Source organism: Peromyscus eremicus, chromosome 10, assembly GCF_949786415.1.
Source record: "Peromyscus eremicus chromosome 10, PerEre_H2_v1, whole genome shotgun sequence".
Lineage (NCBI taxonomy): Eukaryota > Metazoa > Chordata > Mammalia > Rodentia > Cricetidae > Peromyscus > Peromyscus eremicus.
In genome coordinates, this window is record NC_081426.1 from 18,683,646 (window position 1) to 18,702,023 (window position 18,378).

At 44.9% G+C, this 18,378-nt stretch overlaps 1 protein-coding gene and 1 long non-coding RNA gene across 3 annotated transcripts in view; one reads left to right on the plus strand and one right to left on the minus strand.

Moving 5' to 3' along the window:
* Positions 1 to 7,957: 7,957 nt before the first annotated feature.
* Positions 7,958 to 18,378, minus strand: part of Ikzf1 (IKAROS family zinc finger 1) — an 80,372-nt gene continuing 69,951 nt past the window's right edge. For both annotated transcript variants that reach the window (XM_059275437.1, XM_059275436.1), the window contains one exon: positions 7,958 to 12,238. In XM_059275437.1, the coding sequence (XP_059131420.1) occupies positions 11,535 to 12,238 (704 nt within the window). In that variant the 3' untranslated portion in view covers positions 7,958 to 11,534. The remainder of the gene's footprint in view (positions 12,239 to 18,378) is intronic.
* LOC131920944 (uncharacterized) lies at positions 12,655 to 16,661 on the plus strand. Its single transcript, XR_009381806.1, has 5 exons — positions 12,655 to 12,868; positions 14,145 to 14,258; positions 14,363 to 14,441; positions 14,835 to 15,034; positions 16,439 to 16,661. It is a non-coding gene; the product is annotated as an uncharacterized LOC131920944 (long non-coding RNA).

The following is an 18,378-nucleotide window of genomic DNA, read 5'->3' on the forward strand; positions in this document are numbered from 1 at the left end:
TTAACTTAGTGACTCCTGCTCTCCATTTATGTTTTCAAATTAACATCTTACTTCTTTCTCTCTTTTTTGAGAGTTCATGCTTTTAATAACAAATAGAAGGTACAGCAAAAATGAGCATGCTAACATGATGGGGCTGAATTAACTCTGTCCTCAAAGGTCTAATACATTTCTGTGATGTTCTGCAGCTTCTGATATTCTGATGTATAGGCTTTTATTAGTTTAAGGTCAACAATTTTCTTTAAAATTTTTTTGAACATTTCCCTTTTTATCATTTATTTATTCACAACTATATACATATAAATATAATACGCACTTTGATCATATTTCCCTCATTATCCTCCTGTCCTCTTCTCACTCCCCAAACCCTGTCTTCCCAACAAGCCCCTCTTCTCCTATTTTCATGTCCTAGTTCTGTGTGTGCAGGAGCCACCGCATTTCGTTAGGGTTGCTCGCAGAGACATAGGTGGGGATTATGTCCCCACTGAGGAACGTGACTCCCTCTCTCCTAGCAATCATTAATTGCCTATGGCTCCTCAGGGAGAGATGGGACCTTATGAGGCCCTCCCAGCTCCAAAATGTTAGGTTGAGGGGCCCAGGCAGGAGCAGGTCTTGTGCAGGTTTAGCACAGCTTCTGTAAGTTTGTGGGTGCCACAGGCCTGTCATTCCAGAAGAGAGTTCCATGGCACTTCTCTCCATCTTCGGGTTCTCTTTGTGCCTCCTCTTCTAGGGTGTTCACTGAGGGGTGATTTAAATGTTCCACTTAAGGCCCAGAACGCAACAGTCAATAATTTCTCGTGGTTTGACCAGTAATGAATTTCTGCTTTTATTTCCACCCACTGCAAAATGAAGTCTCTGATTGAGACTGAAAACAGCACTACTCTGTAGGTATAAACAAAATCTGTGGGTATAAACACATCCATTTGGTAAAATACAAGTTCTTTACTAGTTCTTCACTAGGGCCTATGACCTCCCTAGCCATTGGCTATTGACCAGGTATCTACCCCCTCTAGTGGAGCAGGCCTCATCCAACCAGAAAATAATTGGTTATCACCATAACAATCATGTCACTATTCAGTTGCTTGGCAGGTTGGTATTGCAGCACATGGGTCCACAGCTGGGTAAAACCATTGGTGACTTTTCTCACCTAACATTCTATATAGTACTCTCCAGCACTATGAAAATAGACCATGGGGAGGAAGCTGTCACCTGAGTTCTCCCTTAATTCCTCTGTGTCCTATAGACAAATTATGTTGTGTCTTTAGCAATAGGGTCTTACCTTCTAGTTCTGGTGGGTAACCAAAAGCAATGGGATTAACCTGTATTGTTTTTGGGGGGCCTTTGGGGCTTCCCTAGCAATTCATAGAGAAGAACCCTACTCCTGGCACTGGGATTTTCATGTGACAATTGATGGCTTCTGGGAGCAGTGTATGCTTCATACTTTTGTTCAATCAAAAATCTTTTCCTTCCTTCCTTCCTTTTTCCTCCTTCTCCATTTTTTTTTTTTAACTTTTAACCTGTATGTTATGTCTAAAGTGAAGGTCCTATGGACAATCTGTAGACAAGTCTTAGTTGGGATTCATTCTGATAGTGTCTTTTATTTATTTATTTAATAATAATAATAATAATAATATTTTGAGACAGGGTCTCACTATGTAGCTCTAACTGTCCTGAAACTCACTGTAGAACAGGTTGGCCTTAAACCCACAGAGATGCACCTGCCTCTGCCTCTCAAGTGCTGGGATTAAAAGCATGTGCCACTGTGCCCAGCTAGTGTCTGTCTTTTAGTTGATATGTTTTGTTTACTGGCACTTAACATGATTGTTGATATAGGTTGATTAGCATTTCCTACATATGCCACTGTTTTCTTATTATCCCCTTTCTTTGTTCCTTTTTCTTTTTGTCTTTCTTTCTGTTTGGCACCTCTGGTTTTGATTATCTTCGATGCCTCCATTATTCATTCTTTTTGCTGCCTGTTTTTCAAAAGTTGGCTGAGATGCACTTGGTCTGTGGATTCTGACTGGTTGCTGGCTTCTGTCTGTGCAGTGTTGAAGTTGACTCTGGACACCTAACTCAGCTTTGCAGTCATTGGCAAGTTGCGGTCATTTATCTTTTGTCCTCTTGCATCTCCATCACTGGCCTTGGGTCCTGAGATGTCAACAGCCTGCTGGGCTGTTCAGAGTCAGTGGGAGGAAACTCACCCATGCTATAGGACCTCATTATACCACTATACTCTGATAGGAATAACAATTGCTTAAGTTAGAAAATGAAATTCCCAATCCTTGAGTTGCAGCCGCTTCCCTATACCTACTGCTCCAACACCTAGCTTCTTATTTTCAAGGGGCTGCTCCCACCTTCTCTGCCTCATGGCCCTTCTATCTGCTTTTCTCATGCCAGGCCACTGCCCACTTCAGGATGAGTCCTTGGATGAAAGCCTAAATGCCAGGACAAGGAGAGGCCTCTCCTGGAGACCCCAGGGTGAGTGCTGCTGCATTCACCCCTCTCCAAAGATGAGAAGGAGCTTCCAAAAGAAAAGTCAGGAGCTAGGGTCCAGATCATCACCTTATGCAGGACCCATCTTGGAGCCAGGGAGTCCAGGACACTGGGAGGAGACCCACATCACTGGATACCATTATTATGAAGGGGGTGTCTGGGAAGCCTGCAACCAGCTCAGCTCCCTCCCTGTAACCTCACAGTCTGATGGGGAGAGTCCAGCACTTAACACCCAGTACCAGGAATGCCCAAACACCAACTTACTTAGAAACAGACTGGGTCTTGAGGAAGCTTAAAACACTGGGTGCTGTGACTTCTGTTTTATCAGCCAGTGCAGTGTGGGAAAAGTTGGGGGGCAAGCAGAGCTCTTGTAGTGAGACTGTGTGGGAATTAGGTGTGGTTTAATAGACATCTGAAGAGATGGATTGGGAACAGGACTGTCATGATGGAGAGAATGGGTTTTACCTGCAGAAGAGCCACCTTGCACTTCATGGTCCCTGAGATTGTGAGGTTGAACTCATAAGAAGGTCTGCTTTACTTTTGTATTCTGTGATATTCTAAATTAAATTAAATGTTTAAAAAATGGAGGCAAGACAAGCCCATTTGAACTCATTTGCATCCACAGTCACAAGCTAAATCAGCAGGAGCAACATGAAAGACTTTCATTTTAGTGCAGAGCTGAAGCGTCTGTGTGTGTGCTGATCAATCATCAAGGCCACTTGACGATCTGCTTTTGGGACCAACCAACCAACCTGGAAGAGATGCAAGCTCTCAAGGTCTAACCTCCTGTCCCAGGCTATGCTTGCCTCACATTGCCCTGTCCTTATTATCTGTAGAGAGTGTAGGTTTATGACTCTCCTCTCACAGATTTTGATATAAAACACAATGGCTGCTTAGGGGTATGTATGTGGTGGGGGCAGTTTTAACACAATCTAGCCATCTTGCTGCTGGCTTAGGGAATATGTCTCAGGGTAGCCTTTCCTTAGGCTAGCATCTGAACAGATCTATAAACGCTTTAGAATATCCATCACCTCAAAATTTGGTAATAGTATCAGTGGGTATAAATGCACAACTGCCTTCCTGTGAGGTGTTATAAAATTAGTATTAAAAACTAGCTTATGATGCTTGCAGAAGTGGGAATTTATGGGGGCAGTAAGGAGTCCCTGGAAGGGCTAGAGAAGGGCTGTACCCCATCTGTGGGTGGGGATGAGGGTGGTACCATGAAAGGAGGCGGCCTGAAAGGGGAATGAAACTGGGGAGCCCTGAAACCACACACCCTTCTTACTCTGGGACTGGTCCACCCTCTGCCCACAGACAGCCACAGGGATAATGTCAATGAGGAAGCTCAGGCAGGCTCTAGGGAAGAGGCAGAGTGAGGTAGCATTGGTCAAGTATACAGCAAAGAGGCAAATGACCACTAATACTGTTTGTGGGTCTGGAGTATCACATGCTTGTGCCCAAGGTAAGAACATTTGGGTGTCCCCACTTGTCATGTGCATGGGAGGGTCTGAGGAGTGTCAGAAGCTCACCTTTGGGCACAAGGGAGTGGCAGAGTGGAGAGAGAAAAGGCTTGGTACCAACTCCTGAAGTTAGATAACAGTAAAGATAAAACAACACCCCTAAACCTTTGGACAAGTCACACACTCTACCTCATATCTAGTTAGTTTGAGAAAACATGGGAAAGAAGAAGTGAAATTTGTGAACTATACTGAGATCCATGCAGTTCACTTCAGGGGACAGTTTTGGTACCAAATTATCCCTATTATGCAAATTTTCTCCCCTCATGGCTGGTTCCCGGTCGTGCCTGGGGACCATGGTAGGCACATCTGCTTCCCTTGGTGCCGATTCACTAGTCTCCAGGGCCTATCTGCTCTGTCCTCGGCCACGTGCCTGCTGCTAAAGGAAGCACAGGCCAGGGGCTCATGGCTGTACAAGGGCCCATCCAACTTGTTCTTTGAGGTGGAGCTTGAAGCATCCTGCCATAAGCAGCCCGCTCCCCAGACACTTGCAGAGTCTCTAGTCATTGGAGAGGGAGTCAGAGGTCAAGGGATGTCTACTTCACTCCTGCTCTTGGCCTGTCAAAAGCAGAAAAAAACCAGGAGACATGCACATCCAGTGAGGCTCTCTCTCTCTTTTTTTTTTAATCTGTCCGAGAACTTGGTACCAGCTAAGATTTGGTACCATGTTGCTGGATCCCTCGTCTTCTCTGTTAGGTGCCTTCCTGAGGTTGGAGCCTAACTCTGCCCACATGATCTCTTCCTATACACTATCTACCTTCAGTATCATTTGGGGCATCCAAGACATCTGGCTCAGAGGCCTTCCTCAGCTGCATTCCCCATTTGCTCTTCTATAGACTTGTAATTTGGTCTCTCTCTCTTTTTTTTTTTTGAAGATGAAAACTGGGGATGCCTGCACAACTGGCTTTCCTTCCTTCATGGACGATTATTTTCATTTCCTTTGCCTCTTCTTTCTGTTCCTCTCCCCAGTCCCAGAGCTGTTTTCTATTCCATAGGAGCATCCCCAGCACTGTTCACAGCCTCCATTACAGTCTGGGGTGGGCAGTGCTGCCCAGACACACCCCGTGCACCGGAGTCTAGAGATGATCCACAGCTGTCATAATTAAACAAGACCTGGCTATTTCCGGCTCTCCCATGTTCTTTCCTCCTGTTGGCTCTGTGAGTCAGGATCCCGGCCCTATGCCACTTGCCCTGTTGCTCTGGGGAAGGTCTCAGGGATAGTGACTCAGTGAGGGCAAGACTGAGAAACAGATGTAACATGTAACCTGGGGCGAATATGGTGAGGACCAGGCTGAGGGCTGCTTTGAAGGCACGTTTCTAGATACAGGTGTTCTCCTCCCTCTCTGGGAGTGTCACTGTGGCTCAAGAGCATCAGATTTTTACCAAAGCAGGAGCCAGGTGGAGAAGGGGCCAGGGTCAGGGCCAGGGCCTACAGCCGTATCTGCCTCTGCCCAGCACCGTCTTTCTGTAAGACTTGAGCTCCCAGGTGAGCCCTGGTGTGTTGTCTTTCATCTGTCCAGTGGGACATGACCTTGCACCTCCCAGGGCAATTGTGAAGACGGGTAATGAGAACTTATCAGTGCGGCTGGGGTTCCAAGGGAGGAGAGGCCTGCTGCTTCCTGACTACAGCTATCTGGTCTCTAAGATGGAGATACAGATGGACTGCTGGCTTGCCTGGTTGTCATGGAGATGAAATAAAATAAGAGGGAGAGGGCAGTGTATATAAATGTCAGACAAAGTAGGAATGTTTGAATGACCCAGCCCATTTCTCACATTTTGTCAGATACTAATGACTTCAGCCTCACAACCCTCCAGCCTTCAGTGATGAGGAAAGGGGCCTCAGAAAGCTTAGGCCATGTGTCCACTGTCACACACCTTTAGCCTGTAGTGCAGACATTCAAACACAGGCTTGGTTGCCTCCCAAATCCTGTTCTTAACGACCAGTCCATACTCTTGGGGGCATGCCCAGAGGGATGCCTTCTAAGAAAAAGCCCACCTGAGCTTTCCAGCTGAGGAAACCATATTCCACGTTGAAACTTAAGCAGAATCACTAACGATCTGTGGGTAGGGACAGTAACTTGGTCAGGTCCCCATTTTCACAAATCGCTTTGGAAACCCCATAAAGGTTGGACTGCAGTAAGGGGGCTCAGGAAGCAGGAGGGCAGTCACAGAGACCACATTGTTTTACACAGAATCATTAGGGGAACCCATGATAGCTGGCACATGGCCACTGTCAGACACACAAGCAAAGCTCTCCACTAGGGGAATGCTGAGGTGCCGAGGCTACGTGAGTCTCCCTGCCTGCCTGCTCTTGCAGGATAGTCACACTGAAGCTTGGCTTCTTGTGAGTAGCAGAATAGACATTTTGATTTCTCACCTGATTCTGCTTTCTGTGTCTAAGCTGCTTCAAACCCATGTGGGAAGACATTGTTCCTCTATCCAGACAACTGTGGATCCAGGCTCAGGAGAGTCAAGGCTATAACTGGTCCTCAGTGAACTAGGATTGACTGGTTATCTGCTTAGCATGCTGGAGGGCTGGCTCCATACCTCATGGCTGGGGAACGGTGGATTGTCCTATAAATTCCTCCAGCTCCAGAATGTTCAGTAAGTGACCCCCTAGAAGCTGAAACTGAATACGGGGAGGCGGGGGGGGGGGGTTGGGTGGGATCTGAGATGCTTCTGAGAGACGAGTTCTAGGACACATGGGAGTCTTGATACCCAGCAGGGCTGTAGTTGATGAATTTGGAGCTGGGCCTCTTGTATGCTAATCCCAGAACTGGTTTGCTAAGGGGTGGAGGTTACTAGTGGACAAGAGAAGCCAAAGGGATTGGGTGCTGTTCTAGGGGCCATGGGAATCCCTCTTGGTTTCGTGAGAGGTGGTATGTGTGCTGCGTGGAGGAGAGTGGCCTGGGAAAAGACAGAAGAGGAGGATGTATGTGGCAACATCAACATTTGACCCCACCTCTGCATGGGTCTGTGCCAGCTGCTTGCTGCTTTAGGTTCTGGTGCAGAGGAAGAGCCAGAAGTTTCCAGAATGATGGAGGAACATGGAGTTCCCACTTTGGTTGTCTGAGAACTTCCTCTGAGTCTCACTAATTGCTCAATGCTGTATCTCTTTTGCTCTTAGCTCTGTGTCTTAGTTGAAGCCATGGGAAAAGGCAACATTCAGAAAGAGCCTAAGTTTTTTTTGTTTCTTTCTTTTTATGAAACAGGGTGTTAGGTATCAAAGGCTCCCTTTAATCCCTGTGGAGTCAAAGAACACCTTCAACTTCCGATCCTCCTGCCTCTACCTCCAGAATACTGGGAGTATAGTATGTGTCACCACATCCAGTTTATGGGGACTGAACCCCGAGATTTTGTGCATGCTAGGGGAGCACTCTACCAGCTGAACCATATCCCCCCAGTGCATAGAGTTTTGTGTCTTGAGAATCTGAAGAGGTTTGAAGAATGTAAGGAGGTTTCAACCAGGGAGTCACAGGACATCTACATCATTTTATGCTGACCGGAAATATGACTGAGAAACACTGGAAATGGGGTCAGGGGCCTGATTTCAGGCTCACACCAAAAATAGAGTCCAGTGTTTGCATTTACATGCTCCTTAGAAGTGAAGCCTGTAGCAGTTTCCTAGCAAGCTCTTCAGAAGAGAATCAGGTGAATGAATGAGAAAGCCTCGCTCCACAGGCTCAGAAAGTCGGCCTGAGAAGGGTTCTTGTGCTTATTTCCAATGGAAAGGCTGTGAGAGCTGTCATTCTGTCTCGGGTTTGCATGCCCCTCTTCTAACACCACCTTCACCGTGACGCTGGACTCCAGGAGGCTTACCGGTGACTCTCACCTCCGTCTCTACAGCAGCCTCCTGCATGGGCGGGGCTTATTTACGCTTGTGTGGGCTTCACTGGATAGGTCAGACAGAGTGTTTGCAGAATTTATTTGTTCTCTCACTACAGAAGAAGCACAAAATGTGTACAAAAGGATACTCTACGCCTCCAGTGGAAATCACTTGTTCACAGCTAGACAGAGAGCGTTTAACATCACGATGGAGCCAGGGCTGCAGAGGTGACTCCATTGTCTCACAGTCCTCTGCATGCGCCTGCCAGCCAGGAAGTACAGGGCTGCAGCTGCAGCGGTACACGGAGATTTGACCTCAGCAATCACCACACACAACATTAGAAAAAAGTGTATTAGAAAGGACTTGGAACAATATTGCATATTAATATCTGGTCACACTTGTTCACAGTGAGTGCTGTCGCTCCAGATGCACGTACACTTCTTGCTTTTTGATGCCTGTACATCTCAAGTCTAATTGTGGCTCACTTTAAAGTAAAAAAAAAAAAAAAAAAAAAGAAAAAAACCTGGATGTTAAATGTGGGAAATCTGAGTTTTAAAGTTAGTCCATTCTTATTGCTGGAACTGAAGAAGAGAAAAATAGATGATACGTCATGATATGTCTACACAAATTCAGTTCATTTCAAGTTTGTTTTGGCAAGATGAGGTTACAAGAGTCAAAAACAAACAAAAGAAGAAAAGAGCGCAAAATATAACACAAGCTTAAAACAACCCCCCTCCCCATCTCCATAACGAGTGCCTCTGCTTCTCAATGAAGACTCTAATGTTTTATTATGTGGTTGATTCTAAATTGGAAACAGAACGTCCTGGTATCTGAAGCAACTGGTGCTGGGACATGTCCTGGGGGATAATGCAATGGTAACACAGTGATGCTCATTAGGACACACACACACACACACACACACACACACACACACACACACATTAATCACAGAAGGGACCTGGGACAGGAAGCTGGGGTAACAGGGAGGAGAGGGAATGAGAAATGGTGATTGCTAGCTGTCACTAACAGGTCAGCCTGCGTTTAGGAACCCTCCTGCCTCTGATGGCTACTTAAAAGACAACATGAGGGCATGGAGTCTCAGCACACTTCGTCACACAGCAATACTGAAGACACACACCATACAACAGAACAAACCACAGAACAAAAAGTGAGGTCATGCAAAACCCTACTTTACCAGCTAAAGAAAAACATCATCAACTTTTGATACAGAATATAGCCACCTTCAAACATAATTTAATTACTTGTGGACATAATATGAAACCTTATCTTAAATACAATAGTTTCAAAAAAATGCTGTTACAATATAAAACCACAACAAAAGGTGTGCAAATAGACATTTATATCAGCTAAAAAAGGCAGTGAGAGGAAGGGCAAAGCATTCCAGAAAACAGCTCCTGAAGCCACTATTTACAATTCTGCTTTAACATCTGAATGCTGGTGGCAGGGGTAGGGGTGGGGCTTGGAACCATCTTTGCACCAGCTGACCCTGTGGCTCTCATGGATAAGGACAAGAGTGAGCAGGAGCTGCCGGCAAACTGGAGGCTTGGAAGGTTGTCATCTGGAGTATATGAATTTGGGTAAGGCCAGCCTTTCTCTGTAACTGCATATTGAACAAAAGCTGTTCACAGCTCCAGTTCCTCAGATTCTCCCTTTACTCAGTGTAAATCGTTACAGTTGCAATTTTATTTTCACTTTCAAAATGCCACATTGTTCTGGAAGCAAAGAAACCCACACTTAAGAGTGATACCTTCTCGAACTTCACTCCTGCAACTGAACTCGGAAGCTCTGGAGGAACTGTATTCTCAAGTGCACATAGAGAATTCATCCACTTTCCAAAGAAACAAGCGCAGCTGGAAGCTGCTGACCGGGAAAGGCTTCAAGTGCTTTTTGTTTTTGGAAAGCTTCCCACACTTTCCACCAGTTTAAGATTTAGATCCGTGGTTTGCCCCCATGGAACACCTGGAAGATAGTTTTGGATATCAACTAGGGTGCTCCTGGCATCGACTGGACGCCGGGATACTGCTAGGTAACCTACAATTCCTAGAACAGTCCCCACCAGTGATGATGAGCCCCATGTGTCAGGAGGCCTGTGACTAAGAACCCCTGCTTTACCCTAAGGGCTGCTATAGACAGTCTCCACTCCAGTTCTTTGGAATCACCTCAGATTTTCTGTGAAGACAGTGCTGTAAACAAGACAGTTCTATGCTTTTGTTTCGTTGAGGTGGTGGAGGGTAATGACCCTAATACTGACTCTTAAGAGAGGCCCATCCTGTTGAGAATCTCCAGCTAACTGACAGCTTCAGTGTGGCATTCCTGTCTTGCTGGACCAGATCTCACCTCTACCACCTCACCCGCCTCTTTCCTGTGATGTCTGGTGGGCATTCCTCTCTGGGAACCTGCACTGGTCACATTGTGGCCCCAAACATTCCAATATCCTAATACCTCTACCTGAAAAAGGATGCATGGTTCCTGGCCTGTTTATGTGAAAACACATGCTGCTTGGTATTGTGCCGAAAAGCTTCAGAATATTAAAAAAATTTTGTTTAAAAGCAAGGATATTCTGTGTTTTAGCCACTGAGATGCTAGGCTCATATTTCCTAAAAATGGTCATTCTGAATAATGATTTTACAGGCTTTCAAACAAAAATAACATACAGTGTGAGTAGGGAAAGATATTTATCTGACTAAGATAGCCAGGTCCATAGCTATAATCAGAACAGGGATTCAACTGGAATGAAGGGATGTGGTTGGACTTGGGTGGGATACGTCCTGATATCCATCCAGGGAGGAACAGAAACCCAGACAACTGAGAGTGGGGCTTGAAAGAAAGCTTTGGCTTCTGAGGAATGTTACAGTATGAGAAGTTTAAGGTCTCAATTTCAGGATTGGAGTCTAAAATGCAATGATGAGCTTTGGGACATTAATGGCACGGGAGTGGCAAGGGAACAGGGCTACCCAAAAGTGCCCACAGGAGCACTGAGCTCATCTCACTGGGGATCAAGTCCCAGGAGGCTGGATGTGATCAGAAGAGAACTCTGCAAGGCTCTCCAGTCCCCTTCCCTTCTTTCTCAGAGGAGTCCCTCAGCACAACTTAATCCAGACACCATGTTCCCATGCAGTATGTGACTGAATAGCATCTTTCAAAGTTCAGTCTTTGGCCCTGGTCTTCACACAGGCTGCATCCTTGCTTCTCACCAGCTGCCTTATGTCCGGTCCTGTGACTCACCTGCGGAGCTCCCTGAGATGGCCCCACCCCAGTGGCTATGGTGTTTTGGGGGATTTGGAGAATCCATTGGGCATAAACTCTGCTTAGGGCAAGGTTCACCTTGCTCCTTCTTGGATAATTCTTTTATTCAATTCTCTGAAAATTCAGGCTGTATGTTTTTTGGGGGTAGGTGGGTGGGTGCATTGGATCAGAAAGCCATTAGTCACAGAAATCTCAGCTAGCCATCAACAAAACCGTCTAGAAGGGTGGATGTCCTGAATGCTCCCGATGCAAAGCAATCCTGTCTCTAACATTAAAAACTTGTCATCTACCGCAAATCAAATCCCAAACAACCAACAACTTAAAGGGACAAATGCTGCCTGCAAATCTACACCAAACATTGTCCACTGTGAGTCCAGCTGCCAGGAGGGAGGCATAGGCAGCTATATTTGTGCTTCTGTGGGGCCTCGCTGGATTTAGTTCAGGTGGTAGCGATGCTCTCCCCGTGTGATATGGGATGAGAACTCGTACCTGTCCCGGCTGTGATAACCACACATGTTACACTCAAAAGGCTCCCGGAAGCCATGGCAGCCCATGTGGATGGTGTACATGACGTGATCCAGGAAGAGCACACGGCAGTGTTCGCACTTGTAGACCTTCAGCTGCTCGCCACTCGTGCTGACCACGCGAATGGCATCCTGCGAGTTCTCTGAGGCCGCCCTCAGCACCTCATAAGCACGCTGCTCCTCCTTGAGGGCCAGCCCGTTGTGCACATGTGGGGTGATGTGGTTGGTCAGGTAGATGAGGCCACTGCGCTGCTCCTCTGCGTTGCTCTCGGTGTCCGTGGAGTCTTGGCAGCTGTTGCTCGGGGAGGCCTCCCGCTCCGATGACACAGACTTGGCCTTGGACAGCAGCAGCAAGTTCTCCACGGCGCTGTCCTGCGCCGAGTGGTTGGACCGTGGGGGGCCATCTGCGGGGGGCTTGTGCAGCTGGTACATGGAGCTGATGACAGGCACCACCTCAGAGCTGCCAGGGGGTGTCTGCACCAGCGGGCGCAGGGACTCAGCCCCCAGGTAGTTGATGGCATTGTTGATGGCCTGGTCCATCACATGGGATGTCATCATCTCGTCCTTCTCATAGCTGGCACTGTCATAGGGCATGTCTGACAGGCACTTGTCTCCTGTGGGAAGTAGGTGACCATTAGTAAAATCTATACCCAGGGGGTTGGAAGGTGTTCCTACTGTCACAGCAGATAGGACACATTTGCCCAGGCACAGGGTGGAAAAAGGGAACATCCTGCCCAGGGTCATACTATAATATGTGCTTTGAGAAATCCTATTTACCCATGAGTAAGGAAAGTAAAGGTTGTCCATGTCAGCTTAAACTGTGTATGTTTCACAGGGCTAACCCCCATCTTTCATTAAGTAAGGTAAAATTAACACTATTATATTGAATTTAAATATTTTAAAAGAGTTTTCTAAATGTATACTATTTAATTTATCCTAAAATTATTTAATTAAAATACACAGCCATGAATTAATTCATGTAATAAATTTAAGATACTATATTACATTTATCATTTTAATACAGAAAAACATTTACTCAAAAACATGATTACATATTACTTATAATAAACTAAATATTTCTTAGTAAATATTTCAAAAGTGGATGAACTCCAGTGCATGACGAAAGCAGAATGGATATATTAACACAACTGTATGCACCCTCGCTTCATAGTTAGCAGTGGTGAATGATCTCAGCAGAAACTGGAAGCGGGAAACAGATAAAATCCATTGGAGTAGACTGGGAGGTAGGCACCATTCACTTACTATTTACAAACATGCCTAATACTAAAGATGAACAAAACTGAGAATTCAGTGTTGACTTGTTGTGGGATAGAGTGCTTGTTTAACAATGTAAAGATATGTTACTTTTGCTTATGCTGTATTTGTTTAATTATGTAAAGATGTGTTGCTGTTTTACCTTGCCTGCCTAAGGCACCTGATTAGTCTAATAAAAAGCTGAATGGCCAATAGTTGGGCAGGGGAAAGATAGATGGGGCTGGCAGGCAGAGAGAAAGACCCCAGCTGGGGGCCGGCCAGCCAGACAGACATGGAGGAAGCAAAAAAGCAGGATGGACAATACATAGATGAGGTAAACGAGCCTTGTTGCAGCACATAGATTAATAGAAATGGGTTAATTTAAGTTAAAAAAGCTAGCAAGAAACAAGCCTAAGCTAAGGCTGAGCATTCATAATTAATAATAAGTCTCCATGTCTTTATTAGGGAGCTAGTTGGTGGCCCAAAGAAAACCCCAACTATAAATGGCACACAACGTAGGGCATGTATTTTTACATAGGGCCTGAGAAAGCTGGAAAAAAAAAAAAAAAGAAACCAACATGGCTTCCTAGTAGCCTGGTGCTCGTAGTGTACAGTGACTCGTACAGCAAGCACTTGAGCAGCTGGCATGTTAACCAGAAACAACAGGCTAAGTAAAAATGCCCGCCATAATGTGGGCACCAACTTCTTAGAGCTGAGGTGATTAAATGCAGCTCCCAGTTAAACTCAATGCTTGGTCAGGCCTGCAGGGCATAAAGCTCGGCTCTCACAGACCCAAGTGGGGTGGAGCCAGCTGTTAGTGCAAAGTCAAGCAGTGAGTTTAAGGTTGGGCTCATATGGTCAGAGAACACTACAGGTACACAGTAAAGCAGGTCCAAACAGGAAAAAACCCCTCTAATTAGGTTACAGTGTGTTTGAAAATGTGCATAGGTGCTTAAGAAAGAAAAGAAAATGGGTATAGATGGTCATAGGAAAAAATAGTTTGAAAATAGTAAAGTCTTTAAAGAGAGAGTGAAGTAATATAAAGGAAAAAAGCCATGTAAAGACAGGAAATACACAGGGAGTCTGTGGATCCTGTCTGGTGTTGTTTTGACTTTGAATTTTTTGAATGCTAATGAGTGAACAACAGCTGCTGAGAGACATAGGATTGTAACAGGGACTGCTGAATTAAACCAGCCTAGATACTTTAGGGATGTCTTAACTTTAAAATGGAATTCAGAAAACGAAGTTATGCTTTTGTTTCCACAGGAAATGAAAGACTGTGGATTCCTTCAACGTTAATAGAGATCAGGTTTGATCGGGGAGACCTCCTGAAAATTTTGATAATAAAGAAATAAACCAAGAAAAAAAAATACAAGACAGGTGATGTATATGCTAGTCCTTCTGCATGGGAACAGTTCTGAGATTGGACAACAAATGTTACAACTAGTTTTTCCATAACATGACCATTGTCTCAATTTTCTCAGGGTGCCCTGGAGATACTGTTGCCTCCAGACAACGGGAAGCGGTCTAGAGAACACAACACCTACATTCCCATCCCAAGAGGTGGGTGATTTTTGGTCATTTGGTGGGTTTTGGATGTTTATCATCATTTAGGAGTGATATAGGAATATAGGATAAAAAGACAACTATTAACTTCAAATATTTTACAGTGGTATGGATTTTGGTATATTGGTACAAATTTAAAGTTATTTTTGTTATACTGTATGTATATTTCTACTCTTGTTTGGGGTGTTGTGCTTATATAGCCCATTTAAAAATGTAATGTATAATTAAGAAATGCAGATTAGTAGTTAGTCATCTATAGTAACCAAATTTGTAGCTATATTAGGTATGTTTTCAAGGTTAAACAGATATATTTTAGATAGGTGACCTTCAAATGCTTCAGAAACCTACAGATATGGCATTTAAGATGTAACCTAAGGCTTTTCATGACAGTGAGACACATCTACTCCTGGCAGAACCAATCTACTTCATAAAAGGATGATGGGCATCAAAGAACCTCCATATAGAGTTTGCTTTCATTGTGGCAAAGCTAGCCATTTGGGCAAGAAACTGTCTTTGCTTCGACAGCTGACCATCCAAACTGGACATGCAGGACACAAAGGAAAGAGACTGCCCAATTTTGCCAGAACAAGGTGGGACAGTCCTTCAAGATTCTTGTTTTGTAGAAAAGTCTGACAGATACTCTAGGTCTGTAGGCTGAAGATGGATGCCACAATGTTGCAGAGGAACCTTGAGTGACTGTCCAGGCGCCAGATGTCTCTGTCATTTCTATAGTTTTGGAAGTTGCTTGCTCTGCACTTCCTGTTTACTCAGGTAATATCATATCCTTCTGGGGTCTTTGCTGGAGTTGAAGACTAGATAGTTATAGTTACAGTTTTCCTTAGTTATGAGAAGGTAAATTAGGTGTAGAGCTTTGGACTCATCAAGATAAGATAGAGAACAGAGTGATTTCTCCTAATTTGCCAAATGCAAAGAGACTGGATATTGTAACTGTAATTCTTACTTAATAACTGTTCTTATTGTATATAGTTTTACTATGTTAAAGTCAAAACTTTTCTTTTTATTTAGAAAAAAAAGGGGGAAGTGTTGTGGAATATTTGTTTAACTAGGCAAAGATGTGTTACATTTGTTTATGCTGCATTTGTTTAACTATGTAAAAATGTGTTGCATTTGCGTTAATTAAATACAATTAACCTGGGCTAAGAGGGGCAGGGTTAGCAACTAGTGGACAGGAAGTAGCAGAGAGGAGTAGAGCCTGGGTTTTTTAGTTGGGGCAGTGTGGAAGGAGGGAGGCTTCTGGGGACACCAGCTAAGAGAGAAAGTTAGCCAGTTACTACTCTAACTATCTGAGCTAGCACCTTTTCACCCTAGCCTTTGAATCTGGAGTTTCATTAGAATGATAGAGATTTAGTTAAAGCTACCTTTAGTGGCAGCAACAGAGCCATTGTCTAGGGGAACAGAATTGCCCCAGGCTATGGCCTGAGCAGCTGGGCTGACAGTAGTTTAAAGGGCAGCCACCACATAAAACAGCAAGCTCTCACCTTAGCTTTTAGAGTACATGAACTCTACTACAATCTGGACCTTTGATATCCCAAAGGCCCATGTTTTCAGGTATTGTCCAACCTGTGGCTCATAAACCAGATGTATCCCAGGATAGCTATGAATGTGCCTGAATCCATTTGTAGATAACAATGTCTTATCACAATGTCAAAGAAGTTTGGTGACTACCCAGGGACATGTTGTTGGGAGTTCTGGACTCTTTAGGGAGGAAGGGCTGAAAGGGAAGACCTTAGATTTTGGGGACTATATTCTCAAAGGAGATACTGGGACTCTGACCCTCTCATATTTTCCTCTTGCTTCATACCACATGGCAAACTTTTTTTTTTTTTTTTTTTTTTTTGAGACAGAGTTTCTCTGTGCAGTTTTGGTGCCTGTCCTGGATCTTGCTCGGTAGACCAGGCTGGCCTCGAACTCACAGAGATCCACCTGGCTCAAACCTTTCTGATCTATGACCTACTTATGCTTCCCTGCCACAGGGCCAGCACAACAGGGCCAGTCTTGGAGAGGAACCCTCCAAAGTTGCAAATCCAACTTCTTTTTTTAACAAGTTGAACATCTCAGGTATTCTCCAGTGATGGAAAATCTGGCTAACACAAACCTCCTTCCCTGGTACCAGTGGGAGACGAGATTAGATCTGGCTTCGGGTAATTAGTTTTGGAGCAAATGTTCTAATAATGAAATAAAATGAATTTCTTTAAAGATTTATCTTCTAGCTGGGCAGTGGTGGCACAAGCCTTTAATTCCAGCACTCAGGAGGCAGAGACAGGTTGATTTCTGTGACTTTGAGGCCAGCCTGGTCTACAGAGTCACTTCCAGAGCAGCCAGGACTACAGAGAGAAATCTTACCTTGATAAACCAAAAAAAAAAAAAAAAAAAATTTTATCTGCTAAATGTTAAGTCTAATATGAACTCATGACTCAGACAGCAAATTCATTAAAGCAACTGTTTACATTCCTATTGGCAGGGATAGCCATTTGTGTACCTTCTCAGTGATGGTAAATGAGAACACATGAGGCAGCCTACAGAATCAGATGCGATCTTTCCATTTCACCTCAAACTCTGCCTCCCTCCTCTTCAGTACATCTGACTCAACGGTGGGACCAGAAGGAAAGGCAGTGAGAACGGTCCTTATCCTTGGGTGCACACAGCTAGCAGGAGACACACACTCAGGAGTCATGGCAGACTCCATCCCCATCTGAGAAATCCCATGAGCACAGAGTGTCAGACAGGCGTCTCATCTCCTAAGAGTCAGATGGGTGCATGGGGCTTCTGTGTCCATGGCTGGGACAGCAGCAGTAAAGGTGCTGAGGGTAAAGGGAGCCTGGAGCTTTGGTAGGACAATGTGAAGGTCCAGGGGCCAGAGCTCCAGGAGCATAGGCAATGTCCAAGTGGAAGCCGGGATCGTATCCTGGAATCTTAGCAAACGGGATTTGTTTAAATAAAAAGGGGAACTGGTGAAGGGTCTGAAGAAAGTGACCTACCCAACCACAGTGAGACTGAAGAGGTACAAAGATGAGGGCTGCTCACGTCAGGATGCACCTGAAGGCAGCTGATGAGGGTCCTGGCAGAAGATGATCCCAGTGTCGTTCACACCTCACACTGACATTGAGGTCGTCACCTTCCCCAAACTCTTTATTTACAGTAGGACAAACTATTCCACAATTCATAACTCTATCCATAGTCCTTGAAAAAACACCAGCGACCATTAAATAGTAGGCCAGGATTGTGACAGTTGAATATCTTGGTCTACTTGTGGGACTCCTAGCAGTGAGAGCTGGGCCTGTCCCTGATGCTTTGGCTGGCTCTTGAGAACCTACTCCTCTTACTGGGTTGCCTTGCCCAGCCTTAATACAAAGGGAGGTGCTTAGTCCTACCTCAACTTGACATGCCGTGCTTTGTTGACACCCATGGGAGGCCTGCCCCTTTCTGAACAGAAACAGAGGAGGAGTGGATGGGCAGGGGCAGAGAGGAGGTTGGGGGTAGGGAATGGGAGAAGAGGAGGGAGGGGAAACTTTGTCAGGATGTAAAATAAATGAACAAATTTAATTAATTAAAAAAACAGTAGCCCAGGAATATATCCCTGGTGCTTCGGTATCTTTCTTTGCGTTGTGTTTCTTAGTTACTGCGTGTGTACCACATGACTACTTGGTTTCATTGATTTCATCATCAGATCAACACATCCTCTGACACTGGCACAGAATGGTCCTCAGACTAAAGAAAGCAAACGTGTGTATGTCCAGTTACATCTTCTCAGAGACTGGACAGAATAAAAGCCCTGTGTGGTGGATGGTAGAGACAACAAAGGGATTTCTCACTCTATTCCAGGGGGAGGTAATTACGTGGCATTCCTAAAACCAAAGATTTTTTTCCTGTAATTTTTTTTATTTTAAATCAAAGTGCTAACCATCTGGCTACA